The sequence below is a fragment of the Montipora foliosa genome, chromosome 11 (genome assembly GCF_036669935.1).
Source record: "Montipora foliosa isolate CH-2021 chromosome 11, ASM3666993v2, whole genome shotgun sequence".
Taxonomy (NCBI): Eukaryota; Metazoa; Cnidaria; class Anthozoa; order Scleractinia; family Acroporidae; genus Montipora; species Montipora foliosa.
Window position 1 is genome coordinate 46107447 of NC_090879.1, and position 15000 is coordinate 46122446.

Consider the following 15000-nt stretch of genomic DNA (forward strand, 5'->3'; position numbering starts at 1 on the left):
TGGCGGATTGGCTTAATGAATGCTGCTAATTTGGTGCCAGTCCAACGTCAATTTTGACAACCAGTCTCTCCCCATGAGGGCAAGACCTTTCTCTTTGGTGGCAACAAAAGCGAAATCAACTTGTTGGGCTTGGTACTGGACATGAACAGTGGTTTCACCAACTACAGTTATGACGTGACCAGAACAGCCGTTCATTGTCAACTTGGACTTCCGTAAAGGAACTGATCTTAACTCTGCTTTCCATATTTCTTGCGGAATCACAGTAACAGATGCTCCCTTGTCCAGTTCCATTTTACAAGGAGTATGAATGATTTTGAGTGGTACCAGGAGTTCGTTAGCTTTTCTCCTGGAAGGGCTACTAATGGTGAACACAGGCCATTCACTTTGGGGTGACTCTTCTAGGCTGAACTCTCCACCTTCGGGTACCTCACTCTCAGAACTACTTGCTTGACTGGCTGCAAATTTGATTCTTGAATTGTTTTTCTTTTTCTTAAACCTCTTGTTTCAGCTTGGTTAGGTTTGCTGGAAACTGACTGTTTACCAGTGCTTTTCTGTGGGCATTTTGGACTATGTGACCCTTTTTCTTGCAGGTATGGCATTCTGAAACCTGATGGAAACATTTGTCTTGGTGATGATTTTGTTTACCACACCGAAAACACTCCTGGAGTTCAATTTTAAGGACTTTCTTCCCCTTATCAGTCAACTCCATTCCTACTGCGATATCTACAGCCTTCTTTAAAGGTGGATCTACGTCACCTAATAGCTTTCTTTGGATTATTTGGCAAGTTATACCACACACTAGTCTATCTCTGAGAGCTTCGTCTCGGTAGCCACCGAATTCACAAGTTTCAGCTAACTTTTGCAACTTCGCTAAGATGGTAGCATCTTTGGAACTTGTACCTTTCAGCAATAACAATCGGCTTTGTGTTAAGCCAGTGCCACACCATAATTTCCATACTTTCCTTGAACGATGACTCCATCGGTTTTGTCGGCGTTGTTAAACTCTTCATCAAAATATACAACTTTCCTCCCCTCATGGCAATTAAATTGGGTGCTTTTTTATCTTCGGGAACATTATTTACCGCGAAAAACATTTCCAGACGCTCCACGTAAGTTGACCACTCCCCTTCATTCGGGTCGAAAGCTTTCATTTGACCAACATAATTAACCATCGAGTTTTCGGTGGATATTGAACCACTTTCCATCATTTAAATATTCTATATCCTCGTCGCCAACTTTGTGGTGTTTGGGTTTAGATAAATGCGACAACTCAGTAACAACAACAACAACGTTTAATGGCGGTTCAATAACTATATTCAGTGAGAGCACATGGCGAGTCACATGTCTAACTATGACGTCATGATGAAGCTATATATTGCTCATCTTTGTAATAGTTTGTATTTTTTACACTAGGCAATAAAGACATTCCCTCAATAAACGCATCTGTTTTTTATTCACTCCAACCGATAATTGGTTAATTTACTCCGGTTACAAAAAACTTTATTATCAAACTCTATCATCATACATGTGCTTTTACACTCATGTACGCATTGCGTACTTACGTTTAATAGCAGAGCTCAGGCGCGCGTACAGACTGTCGGGGTGGACGTTGGTTGGCAGGGCCGCCTCTGGGGACGGGAGTTTTTGGGCAATTTGCCTTGGAGGGAAATCGCGTGGCAGCGTTGCATTTGGCAACCGCGTTTTTCTGGCGGGAAATCATATTAGTGAAGAGCAACGGGATAAAGATTAAAGAGCAGAAAAGAGTACGAGAAGAGGCGACGATAGTTGAGAAATTTGAGCGAAGAAAGCCTCCAGAGAAGCCGAGGAAGGAAAAGAAATGAAAATTGTAAAGCTGAGAGAAATAGAGCCAGAAACAAAACACTAATTTACAACGGTTTCCCTTCAGGTAAATGTTTCCCTTCTTAATGCATGCCTCGCTGCCTCACATATTTTGTAAACCTGGCTAAAAAAACCAAAAAGGTCTAAAACGTTTGCAATTCTGTGTTGACAGAGATTCTGGCATATTTCAACAATCACATTTATAGGCTTTTTCAAGAGAAAATGAGGGGACAGAGAGGGAGGCTCAAGGCGTTGGCCGGGATATGTTATGTCCACGAAAGTTATTTTTAGACGAGCGGAAGTCTTTGTTCGAGCGGAAGTCTGTCTTCTGAGACGTCCGCATGCAGTCTTGCCAGTCTTGCCTCGCTCTCAGGTTCTTAGTGAAAAGAGAAAATGATGGCACGCGTGGAAGGCTGATGAATATATATTTTCTTTCAAACATCGGACCGAGGTTGTCGTGCATGCGGACGTCTCGAAAGACTTCCGCTCGTCTAAAAATAACTTTCGTAGACATGACATATCCCAAGGGCTGGACCGGGAGCCTCCTTCTCTGTCCCCTCATTTTCTCTTGGCTTTTTGTGTGAAATGGAAGTCCAGTCGTGAGCTGCTTTGTTTGACTGTGAAATTGCGGCCGAGTAAGCAAATTTATTAATTAGTAAGATTTTTGCTGTTGTCTTAACTGAAGAGAGAGAGTGTAAAGGTTATCAGCCAAACGGAAAATGTTTTGAGAGAAACTACTGTACATTTATTATATGGCTAGTGTTTCTGGCCGATATAACGCGCGCTGTGATTGGCCCACGGGCCGGTTATGGATTTTGTAAATTAACTTTTTTTTTAACCTTTCTGTTAGCCACATACTATACAACTTACCGTAATAACCTTGACCGTGCGGTCGTTACAGCAAAATCTCAAACCTCGGCCCAGCTGTATTGACCTCAGTCAATACGGCAAGGCCTCAGTTTGAGATTTTGCTGTAACGAGCTCACACTCGGTTAATAAATTGCTTGCAAGGCTTGTTTGTGTACTGCTTTCGGCTCAGAGGTGTTTGATCACAGTAAACTGTATACACTAATGACGATTAAATAATAGTCATTTCCATATAAACAATATTTCCTTTCTAGGGTTAGAAACGGGAGCTCCGATTTTAGCCTTGGCTAAATCTATATATTATATTCAACCAAATGTGAGTACCTTATTCAGCTATTGAATGCTTACTATACGCTATTTGAAATGGTTGCTTAAAACATGCCCTCAATTCGGTGGCTTTACTGACACTTGACCTTCTGCTGGCCAATTAGGCACTTCCTATTTTTAATGGTTTATTTCACCTAGTGTGCTCATAATTCGCCGACCATTAGCGGAGTCAATAACGCGCATTTTTATCACCTTTCTCATTTTCCTTTATATGACACTGGAACATGCCTAAACTGTGCTTACCTTCGAATCGAAATCAGTCTTAAACAAACCTATAATTTTTTTTTTGTTTGAAACAGCGCGGCTAACTTGTGGATCCTAATGTACTAAGCGTTTGGCTTTCATTAGGTTGCAGACTAACAAGTGCTTGAATTGCTTGTTATCCACATTCGAAACAGTTTCCGGCATCCTTCACAAGTAGGAATTTTTATTGTTTGCCTCAAAGTTACAAATTCGTCCATGTGTTTAGATTTAATTGTTTCCTTTGCATGCATCACATGTTTTTGTCAAAAAGATTCCGATTCGCAGATATAATGAATGTCAATTGTCAACGATTTAAGGAGAAACGTCTATCATGAAGACGCAGAGGCTGCCTCGTGTATGGTTGTTTAAACACAGAAAGGTTACTTTTTGTTCGCTGAATAAACTCTATCCTTAAACATTTGCTGATGTCTCTCCCTTAAAAAACACACAAAAGGAAGTCAATATTCCGAAATATCAGAAAGACGGAAGATTAAAGAGTGTATCCGAGTTTCCTAATTGCCTAAAAATAAAAATAATTGGAAATTTTCCATAGCTTTCAAAATTAATTTCAGAGCCACCGTTCTGTGAACAAAATTTCAGTTGTGGAGTTTAATGCATTACTAAACGAACCCAAGATAAGACCGAAAAAAATACTATGAAAACTAGCTTTTGAGATATTTGGTAAAGTCAATACTTTAAATGTAAGTGTTTTCCTCAGAACGGATAATCATTTTGAAACAGTATTTTCTTCAATGACAACCTCCTAGGCGTAGGAACTCAATGGTCAATTGCACAAGGCGACTGATTGAAAACATCCACGGGCTACTTTAGTAAATTGGTTGATGTTAGAACTCTAAGCGTTAAAAAATCCCCATAACCGTTTACTGAAGCACTGGGAATAAATTACCATACTTAAAAAATAATCCTTTCTTCAAGCAAAGTTTCGTAGTCTTAAAATGATTGCCCTTGTCTAAAATGTCCGGGACGGCTAGGGAAATGATGACCCGTTCAGATGATGGGCCATAAAGAAGGGACTTGGTAATGAAGCAACGCTACAAGAGAATCGTGTGAAAAAATAAAACATTTAGTCAGTACCCCCGCTTGGACATTTAAGTTGGTTGGTATTTAAGGTCGAAGGTAATGCAAAACTTTGTAAAACCAGGTAACTTTGTAACTATACAAATGTTCCTTGGCTTTCAAACTTTTCTATCACCAAAATAGCGTTACTAGAACACAAGGAGACGTGAAACAACTTCGCTACATCATTATAAACTGACCCAGAGTAATAAACGTAATTTTGTTTTAGTTTTGCTTGTCACGTTTTTGATAAGGTGGAGTAAAAGGAGTTTTAGTTCCTCGAAAGAGTAATTATCGCTTTATCCCATTATTTCCTGTTTTTAGAATGTTCTTACCTCCATAAGACCCCAAAACCAGAAACTGCAAGAGCCAAATCGATAACGGTGCCATTCCAAATCAGTTACGCCAACACTACATGAAAAACACCGCCCGGTGCGGTTTTGATCGAGAAAAAAGATGGGGGTGTTATAGGTATTTGTTTAGGTGTTCGATCTGACTCATGTCACTGGTCGTCTTTAAGTTGATTCGAAAACATTTGTAATTCTTCTTCCTGTTTAAAATCGCTGAGGCTGCCTATTTGTTGAATTAATCAGACAACCGCCACTGACAACTATTTCTATTGTTGGTTTTCACTCACGTGATCAACAGCCATTTTGTCAACGAAAACAAAAGAAAACTTTTGCATAATAATAGGGTTGAATTCCCGGAGGATTTGGTCGGGGCTCCAACATGGCCACCATTTCTTTGTTTAGAGGCTCCAACATGGCGGCCGCTGAATTTAACATTTCGATAAAACATTATCTAGCAAGTTTTTCATGTCGTTTCTGCTACATAAACTTGTAAAACTGTTGGAATCTTGCAAGCAACTATTTCAAACAGCCAGGAAGATTTAGTTTTAGATTTAGTTTTATCTCTGTAGCAGTTGAACTGTCCGCTTGACTTCGACTAGTTTCTTCGCACGCGCGCGGGATTAACCTCAGAGATATAATAAATATCTTACTAACCGAGTTTTCTCGGTTTGTACTGTAAGTTACGGATCCTCGTTTTTTCCCGTTGATTTATGGCCCGCGCACTTCGCTCTTGGGCCATAAATCAACGGGAAAAAACTCGGTCCGTAACTTACAGTACGGACCTCGAACTCGGTTAGTAAGAGGTATATCTTGTAAACAAACTTAATGAGTCTTTTATAAACTAATTCTTCAAATATTCTCTTGAAAACTGATAACAAGGAATTGGTCGATAATTTCCTGGTTGATATTGAACTCCTGACTTAAGAATCGGAACAACTTTAGCGACTTTAAGTTGAGCTGGGAAATAGCCTGTGGAATACAGAGACATTGAAAATTTAAGCTAAGGGTTGAAAGATAATATGACCAGACAATTTCAAAATTCTGACTGGACAAGAATAGAGTCCACAGGCTTTGTTGTTTGGTAACATTTTGATTTCGGCTTCAACTCCTGCAGGGACGAAAGGGTCAAAATAAAAAGAACTTACTATTGACGGGTCTAAAAAGGTTCTAAAGTCATGCATGGTATAATGACGGAGAAGGCATACAAGAAGCCAATTTATGTCCAACGGTTGCGAAAAACGTGTTAACGGGATTACTTATTTCCTTTGGGTTAGGTGTCGTTTCCGAGTTGGCGTTAACAAGGCGGTGAATTGGTTTTTGACCACTTTTTGTCTTTCTTGAGATAATGTCGTTTATACATCTCCACGTTTGTTTGGATTTGTTAATGTTTTCTTCAAAGTAATGTTCATAAATGTTTTTTCTTGTTTAGACGTGTTAAACTGACTATTTTGTTTCGGTATAATTTGTAGTTTTCCCAATCTGCGTTAAAAAATAAGATATTTTTTATTCGTATTGAAGTAGTTCTGATTCCCCTGGTAATCCATGGTTTCGAAAATGTTTTTTTCCCTGCGCTTGGAAAGAATTTTTATCGGGGCGTGCGTGTTAACCAAGGAATTTATTTTTGTAAAAAGTTGTGAAGGACTTGTTAACATCATCATCGGAAAGATCAGAGTATTCGATTTCTTGCAACTCCGAAAGAAACATGTTAGCATTAAAATTGGAGTTATCACGCACTTTTTTTCTTTGCTTCGAGTAGTTAATTGCGCAAGGGTGAGTTGCGACAATACAATCCTGAGTGAAATGGTCCGTGGTGTCAGTTATAATGTTGCCACATATGAGGCTGTTTTCTAAATTATTTGAAAAAATGTTGTCGATTAACGTGGCTTGGGTCCCATAAACTCTCGTGGGCTTATCAACAGCTGGTAGTAACGAAAAACTTTGTGTTAGTTCGAGCAGTTCTTTGGAGTAAGAGCAAGTTTCAAATTTAAGAAGGTCAATGTTGAAATCGCTCATTAAATAGATTTTTTTATTTCTCGAGGAATATAATTCTATTGACGAGGAAAGATAATTAAGGAAATCATCAGCCTTGTCATGCCGTCTATAAACCACACCACAAATACTCTTTTTCTTAATTGCATCAATGATCTCGATCCAAAGAGCTTGATAGGAAGAGTTAGAAGCACCTTCGAGAAAATCAAATTGCAAATTACATTCCCACACCGCCCACAGAAAGCGGCGTTGTTACATAGTCAAAGTAGTTATTTGGTAAACTCGGACGGAATTCATCAGTTAATCCTATGACACTAAAACTTGTTTTTAACTCAAAAAACACATTTTGTTGGGATTGTTCGAAATCCCTTACTATGAAGGATAGAGATGAAATTCCGATGATTTTGATTCCTTTCTCCCCTTAATAGCCTCAACAAAGCTGTGAAGTGAAAAATATCGAGATCTCAATCTTGGTTCTAAGAGGTTGGAATCAGGGTCAATTTTTATATTGAACATTGACCTGCATGTCGGACTTCCCACTAAACTATTCAATGTTGAATCAACTGAGCAAATAAGGTTTGATTGTGTAATGAATTCACAATTAAGCCATCTCTATAGGGCTAATAGCTTACATCGATTTAAATAAACACTTAGTTAACAAAGATACCTTTGGGCTGAAATTGTACAATCGAACAGTTACTTGGTCCGTCCCTAATTGATAAAAGAAGTCCATCAGAGACTGGATGTGGTTATTACTCCTCCTGTTGAGTAGAAATGAACTCTTGCAGATAGTCAAGCTCATAAAGCAAGATATTTTAATTAGATGATTTTTATTCACGTATAAGAAAACTGCGGTGAAACATCCTTTGAAAACATTTCTAGATCTTAATTCAAAAGCCAAAAACGACGACTTTTAGACAAAGTCCTAATTATCCTAATGTCAACTGAGTATAGGTTGTCTGAAACCCGTCAGTAGTACCCGGACGTCACAGACTCGCTCGCATTCTACCTTGTTTTGGTCTTTCGTAAAGATCTAAGAGTTACTAAAAATCATAATTTGGCTCCTCTTTAAGGATTTTATGCAACCAATCTCCTGAGACACGTGACAACGGTGTAATGTACAAATGCTGGTGCACGAAATAGAGGCGCTAATGAGAAATGCTTAGTTTACTTGTATAAAATTGGACAGCCCTGTGAAATATTATCATTTTCTTTCATTATATTTACATTACAATTTTGTAGCTTTTTAGCTTTAATTGCGCTTTGGACAATGGAAATGAAGAAGGACAGTAATTTTTTACCACAATAGTTTGAAATCTAAATTTTTTTCTTTAAACTTTTTACTCGTTTTCATTAATGTTCTTTTTGTAAATAAAGTAATGAGTCTTTAAATTTCTTGTTTTCTTTCACCAACATGTAAAGTGAAAACCACCTGCAGAAGATAAATTCTGAAACTACTAAACGAGCAGCAGCAAATCAAATACCGGCCGGAAACTAAAAACTAAATCTCGTGTGAAACAAAAAGCTGTGCACATGTGAAACTCTTTTGAAAATTCAAATTAGGTATTCGTTCTTGAGGAAGAGCAATTAAAAAATCTAAATAATCGATTTACTTCGGCAGTTTTACTTTCAAAAGGCTGTTTCCGCCTTCAACTCTTACCAAATGCTAACCAGATACCAAATTTTTGAGCTCAGTAATGCGGCGTTGATGAGGGTGTTTAATTCAGCTGAGTACCCAATACAGAAAACCTGTATCGCATGAATTGATAACATGACTAGCACATAGACAACATGAATAGTCTTTGCAAAAGTCTGTTTGTCGAAGCCAGGAAATTATCACTAAACACCATAATGGTAAGGAAAATGTAATTTTCTGTTGCTTCCAACACACACGTGAATATGCTACTGCATTACAATTTTTTTAACTATATCTGTGTACATACATTTCTTGGCATTAATTCGTGAGTTCGATTAGATTTATTGTATTTTTTTTTTCTGTTTTGTTTCCGGCTATAAGATTAAGTGTTTACCTGTGGAGTGAATAACTTTTGGGCATGCACGGAAAAGGCGGATTTTCCGGATTTCCCGGACACAAGGCTCTTCTCTGGTTCAGCTTGAGTTTTATCAGCGGTCATTCCTTAATGCCTTTGATTTCATTCATTATTATTATTATTATTATTATTATTATTATTATTATTATTATTATTATTATTATTATTATTATTATTATTATTATTATTAGCGTATTCACGTGTGTATTGGAAGTAAAAGCAGACAAGGTGTTTTCTTATCTTCATAGGATGAATAGTAAAAATGGTAAATTTGTTTAGACGAATTTAACGTTTCAGAGTTCAAAGTTGTCTGGTATAAAAACGAACTTGGCGCAAAATTGTTTCTACGAAAATCCTGCTTTCTACTTCCGGAAGACACTTGCCTCGAGTTAGCTATCAGTCTTCGCGTAAGTATAGCAACCTCTTCAAGTTAAAACTTTTTTTTCTCCACTACACAACAGCAAACACACATAGCGTAAGGCAAATAGGTTTAATTTGGGTCTTCCGAGAACCAACCTAACGTAGCAAACACTTTAATCCTAAACTCTAAGCAACCCAGCGCTCTAGAGTACAAAAATATAATTTACAAGCATTCTGTGCATGGGTTTCTCCAGGACTGAGAATGTTCCAGGGCTAAGCTGTTATTCTTAATTATAATAGAATAAGAGTACTAATGACAAACTCCTCCTGGTAATGAATAACACCTTCTGCTGGGAAGTTTACTTGGGAACTACTATACAGCTTCGGCTCTGCATGTTATCCAACTGCAGTCCTACCCCAATTAAGCACCCAGGCTTAGCCCGGCAGCCCGGTGCTCAACCAACTGAGCCATCGGTGCTCTGTACATCTTGTCCTAAATACCTAAACTAAATGCATTCCATAAACTAGACAAGCTAAAGAAAAACCATTTCTTAAGTGATATACAATGCAAAATAGACCGAAAAACAGAAAAAGATGAGTTACCTCCAACAGTGAACAAAATGCGGTCAGAAAAACCCCGCAGGAACTAAAAGAGGCAGGAAATCTGGTTAAGCTCCACGGTTGAAAGCCCTTCCTACGGGACTTGAACAAGAAATTCTAAAATGACTGATATGTAATCAAAAATACACAGAATACTAAATCAAGAAGTAAATGAATGAATTACTGATACCGCGGAAGAATAAGACCTGCAAAACTAAACAAAGAAAAGAAAAATGTTGCGAAGGAAGCAGAACAGACTAGTTCAGTACCACGTACTATACACTGCCTTATATGCTCGTCTGTAACTACCCGTGGTGCACCCGACCTCGAACCCATGCAGGCCTGCTGTATTCGTAACGACAAAATATTCATTTCTGTCTTCTTCGCAAGCTCATACCATGCGCCCCAGAAATAGCATTTTTCGTGCGTTGTCGAGAAATACGAGAACTCGCGAAAAGCCATCTTTTTGCGCAGAATAAACTAATTCAAGGATGCTGGCCATATAGTATCTAGTTGAATGAGGAGGCAGTGTGGCCCAGTGGTTAGGACGCTTGCTTTGAGGTCCGGAGTTCCCGCGTTCAAGACTCGTTCTGGCCACTTGTTGAATTTGTTCCTGGTAGTCCCTGGTTCAACTCCGCCGCACTTGTAAATAGCCAACTGGTTTGCCTCCAACTAGTTGGGATTCTTGACAGTTGTTGTTCTGTTCTGTCGTTTCTTTTATTGTGTTTCATTGGCCCTGAAATGCCCCTATTGGTAGTAGTCAATTGAGGATGTGTAATTGAACTCCTGTACAGTTTGAAAATTCGTACTTTAACTTAACGATTCACTATAAAAAAAGGAAATATAGAAATACAAAGTTAAAAGCAAAATACCAAAAAACTAAACTTCAGAACGCCAAAAACCACGACTGAAAAATTAACTACTTACAAGATCTGTACGGCAACTCCGGGTACAACAACTGACTTACAAAAGGAAATACAATACTTTTATACGAAAGACGAATACCTAATGAATCGACGAAATGAACAAAGGCAATTACGTATGATTAGGCAACAGAACTTAAGTACATTGAATAGACGCGATAACGAAGCAAATACTGACTAATTACTGCATGCGGAATTTAGGCAAATTTAGAAATATCTCACGAACGTGACGAGATACACGATACAACAATTAAGCGATGACAAATGACAGCAAATTAAATAGAGCCGAAAAAAATCAGTGCAAATATACTAAACTAGTAGAAAAACATGAAAGAAAACAAAAAATCGATTTCTCGTGTCTACAAGATGTATTGTATTGTATGAATTATGTACGGTAGCAATCGGGTATTTTGATAAATTCAAAAATATGCTCATCTGCTGACTTCAGTTTGAGCGCTGTTGTCTCTAACGTTAGTGAAAATCGGTCTTCTGAACCAACAAATGCGAATTTCATTCCTCGTTCTGCCCCGAAACTTCTTTAATTTAGATTTTCTTGGCCGCCATATTGTTTGTCTCTTAGCCGCAGTTTCCGCAATAAATGCTTACACGTTCCAGTTCTCCCTGAATAAGAAAAAGCTTACATTTTTCGCTATTAACACAAGGCTGCCGTTTTCTAATCCGACAGCCGATAATAAAGCACTGAATATTGAAAGTGCATTGAAGAAAATTCGATATAACGGATAATCTCTGAGCAATGGTGCTTTGAAAATTCCAAATTTTACAAAGAATATATGGGATCATTAGCGCTTTTGGTGCAGCAGAACCAAGAAATTAAAAGCTTATCCGCTGACAGCTGGTAATTTTTAATAAAGTTGTTTTTTAATCCAGTTTATCTAAAAGAAAGGGTATCGTATTTTCAAATTGTTGCACGTGATAATTTGCAAAATCAGGGATACGTGTAAGTCAGCAAATTAGCGCGTGTAGAGGTAAACTAACTCTCAGTTCGTTGCCAAGTTGCCTTACTTTGATTAATGTCTACCAAAACGCAGCTTTATCAGACTCTTTTGAAGGCGATAGGTCGCGTGTTATTGGTAACCGCTGTAAGAGGATAATTATATAAAAAACTTCACAATTAAAAAAACCTTACCATATTGCCCTTATGGGTCGCTTCCATTCTGTGTCGTTATTTTCCAGATTCTGATCAAGATTTGGGGGATCAGGGGGAATGCAGCTATCATGACCAGCGGTTTTTCTATTAGATAAACTACTAACCTCTTACATGACAGAGTAAGTGATCGCCATTTTGGTTAGAAGATCATTGCCGTGCAGTTTGCGGACGCTTAGAGCATAACATGGTCAGGTTGGAGAGAAGAAAAGGCCTTCTTTTCAGCACGATTATTTTGGGAGCAGTAGTCAGCGGGACAATGTATTATTATATCCGTGACTACTGGGGACTCGAAGCTAAGGTGAGGTTCGCATCAAATAAGGCACATCTACCCATCGAACGGTGCCTCAAGCCGGAATTAAGCATTGGACAGATACTCTTTTGGGGCCCAGCACTACAACTAACGTGCTGTGAGATTGTTTATTATTTGATTTAAGAGACGTCTTAGCTCTAACGGTACAATACTTAAATGTAGATTGTTTTCGTTGAAATCACGTACAGTGTAAACGAGGAACTCGGTGTATTGGCACACTTTCACATGACATGAAATTCACATTCGATAGGTATTTGGCACATCATTACAGGATGAGTATGGTTCTCAAAGTTAGTTAACTCTTCATAGGGCTTCATCTAACCTGATGTTTTTCTACTACTGTACTTTGTACCACTACATGTGCTTCAAATTTTGTTTTGAAAAACGCCCATATTCGCTAAATTAAGGCCATTGTTTTTAAAATTTGTCAATTATTTTTCTTGTAGTCTATAGTGATTGATGAAAATATTATTCCCTTGTCACTGGAAACCCCTCCCTGGGAGACGTGCAGTATACCTAGGGATTTTCAAGGGCTTGGATGACCTAGCAGCCCCTAGGAATACAGGGCATAGTTCACTTTAGACATTATACCACTCAAGGCATCATTTTAGACTTGGACAGGGCTCTAGTCCAAAGCACATGGTTGATTGTTGAAAATGGCAGCCTTTTAATGTGAGTAATGTTTCAGTGAACCTGATATTGTCCATGGACTATGGTCCTGTAACAGTTGCTCATGGGTAAGCCACAAGAATTGTTACAGTATTTGTCTTGAAACAGTGTACAGCATATCAGAGATTCCAACCCTCCCGATTTGGCGTCTTGTCTCTAGCTCTCCCAGTTTTGATTGAATTTTACCAATTTAGTTCAAAATTCTGAAAATTAGGGAGAAATTGCTATCCTTAGTATCTTTTGGGTGATCTGTGTAAATACCTCATGGCACACATTGTGCAGACACAAGGTCAGCTGCCTTACTCGACTTAGCAGGTCCAATACCATGTTGGAAAAGTGGACATTGCGGCCGGACAAGTGCGTGTACTAGTATGTTATTCATTCTGAGAGGATGAATTAATTGCAAAAAATGTGTGTTTTTAGAACGAATTTTCCACCATATGATGTAAAAATGCAGGAAATGGCACTTGAGAGAATGTAAATTTGCAGCTCGTGCCTTTGGTGCTCACTGTAGCACAGCAGGTGCTATGTAGTGCTCCCTATTTTCTACTGTTAAGTGTTCAAGGTTTCCAATGACTATAGTTCTTGCTTAACCCTTTCACTCCCAAGAGTGACACTTATAGATTTTACTCTGTCTAATGCCAGACAATTTTACTCGTCAATGGGGAACCCCACCGGAGTGAAAGGATTAAAAAGGTTTTTTTGCTCAAAGTGACAGTAACCTTAATTTTTATTCTTTGTTGAGGTAAATCTATTCACAGATTGCAAAATTATTCTGAATTCAATTTAGAGCACTGTAAAATTTAATAAATCCAAAAGTCTTTTGTCCCATGCCTGGGCTAGTGTGAAGCATGGGCGTATTCCTGAGTCGATGACACAAACTGCTGTGAAATGCAAAACTAAATGGAAAAACAGATTTTGACATCATGTCAGGGATACACCTGTTGGCAGCATGGCTGTGGGATAAATGACTGCCTACTGTATTTTGTCAACTTTCCACAACTCAAGCAGCCTTTTAAATATGACATGGCAGTCAGTAGATATGAAACACTGCCAGTACATGTTCTGTCTGAAATTTGACTTTGCAGAATGAAAAGTATTGAAATTAGGGACACTTTAAATGTGCAAAAATTGGGTTTATCAACAGAGTTAATAATGTAAATTGGCCACCATACACAGATTCTAAAAGTTGACGTTTTGAGCGTTAGCCCTTCGTCAGAGCGATTCTCTCTGACGAAGGGCTAACGCTCAAAACGTCAGCTTTTAGAATCTTGGTACAGTGGCCAATTTACATTATCAACTCCATTGATAAAACCAAATTTTTGTAATTACTACTTCCCCACCGACGCAGCACCACAGTTTCTGTAGAAACGATCCCCTTCACACTTTGAATGTGTTCATGTAAGGTAGACCAAATTCACTATGGAAAGATGTATACCGGTACTGAGCTCTAATTGACTGATAAGATTACAAGATTAATGGATATTTCATAAATATGAAAAAGTATTTACTATATGCCATCAATGGTCTCGTAAGGGATCTACCGTAGTATGATTTTGCAACTGACTAGCTCCAATTTGGCTTGATAGGTCAGTTGGGAGAGTGGGTTGCAGAGAGTAATCACTTTGTCATGGATTGATTTCTTATTCAAGCTAAGTTGCATATGTGGCTGTGACTTAAGTTTAGAAAGCCAAAAGTGAATTTGAGAGGAAAGTAATTTACAAATGCTAACTGCCAAGAAGAAGATTGTTGGCCTGGATGCTGATATTTTTTGTCACTATTCCGAAAACCCTCACACCTTCTGTGAGTCATTAACACTTTTGTTATTGCACAGGAAGCCCATGTTGCTGAACTTGAAAAAGTGGTGAAGGAAAAACAAGCCAGAGTGAAAGAGTTACAGCAAATCCTTGAGGAAAAGAAATGAGCCAAAATGCAATGAGGAAATAGCATTGGACATCTTGAACAAGAGAGAAATAACTCAATTATTGAACACTTTCAGTTGGGTAAAATGTTCAAAAACAAGGTTTCAAGAGTTTTGTGTATAAAATGTAATGTGATAACAACTGTAAAATGGTTAGGTGAAATTTTTTGTCCTCTGCCACAGTCAGACATAATATGCATGCCCCCTCTTTTGGTTGTGATGTGCAGGTTTCTATGAAGCTTTGTAAGAATAATTGGGTAATGGCATTTCCTGCATTAATAAAGAGTCCTTCTGCATTTTATGCAA

The 15000-nt window shown here is 38.3% G+C and overlaps 1 protein-coding gene and 1 long non-coding RNA gene across 2 annotated transcripts in view; one reads left to right on the forward strand and one right to left on the reverse strand.

The window, feature by feature from the left end:
• LOC137976485 (uncharacterized) overlaps nucleotides 1-4940 on the reverse strand; it is a 40269-nt gene extending 35329 nt beyond the window's left edge. Inside the window, exon 1 of the mRNA XM_068823850.1 lies at nucleotides 4689-4940. Within this exon, the coding sequence (XP_068679951.1) occupies nucleotides 4689-4743 (55 nt within the window). The 5' untranslated portion in view covers nucleotides 4744-4940. The remainder of the gene's footprint in view (nucleotides 1-4688) is intronic.
• A 6970-nt stretch (nucleotides 4941-11910) lies between these two features.
• LOC137975513 (uncharacterized) overlaps nucleotides 11911-15000 on the forward strand; it is a 3295-nt gene continuing 205 nt past the window's right edge. Inside the window, exons 1-2 of the long non-coding RNA XR_011117577.1 lie at nucleotides 11911-12092; nucleotides 14608-15000. The exon at nucleotides 14608-15000 is cut by the window's right edge and continues 205 nt beyond it. This is a non-coding gene — a long non-coding RNA (uncharacterized lncRNA). The remainder of the gene's footprint in view (nucleotides 12093-14607) is intronic.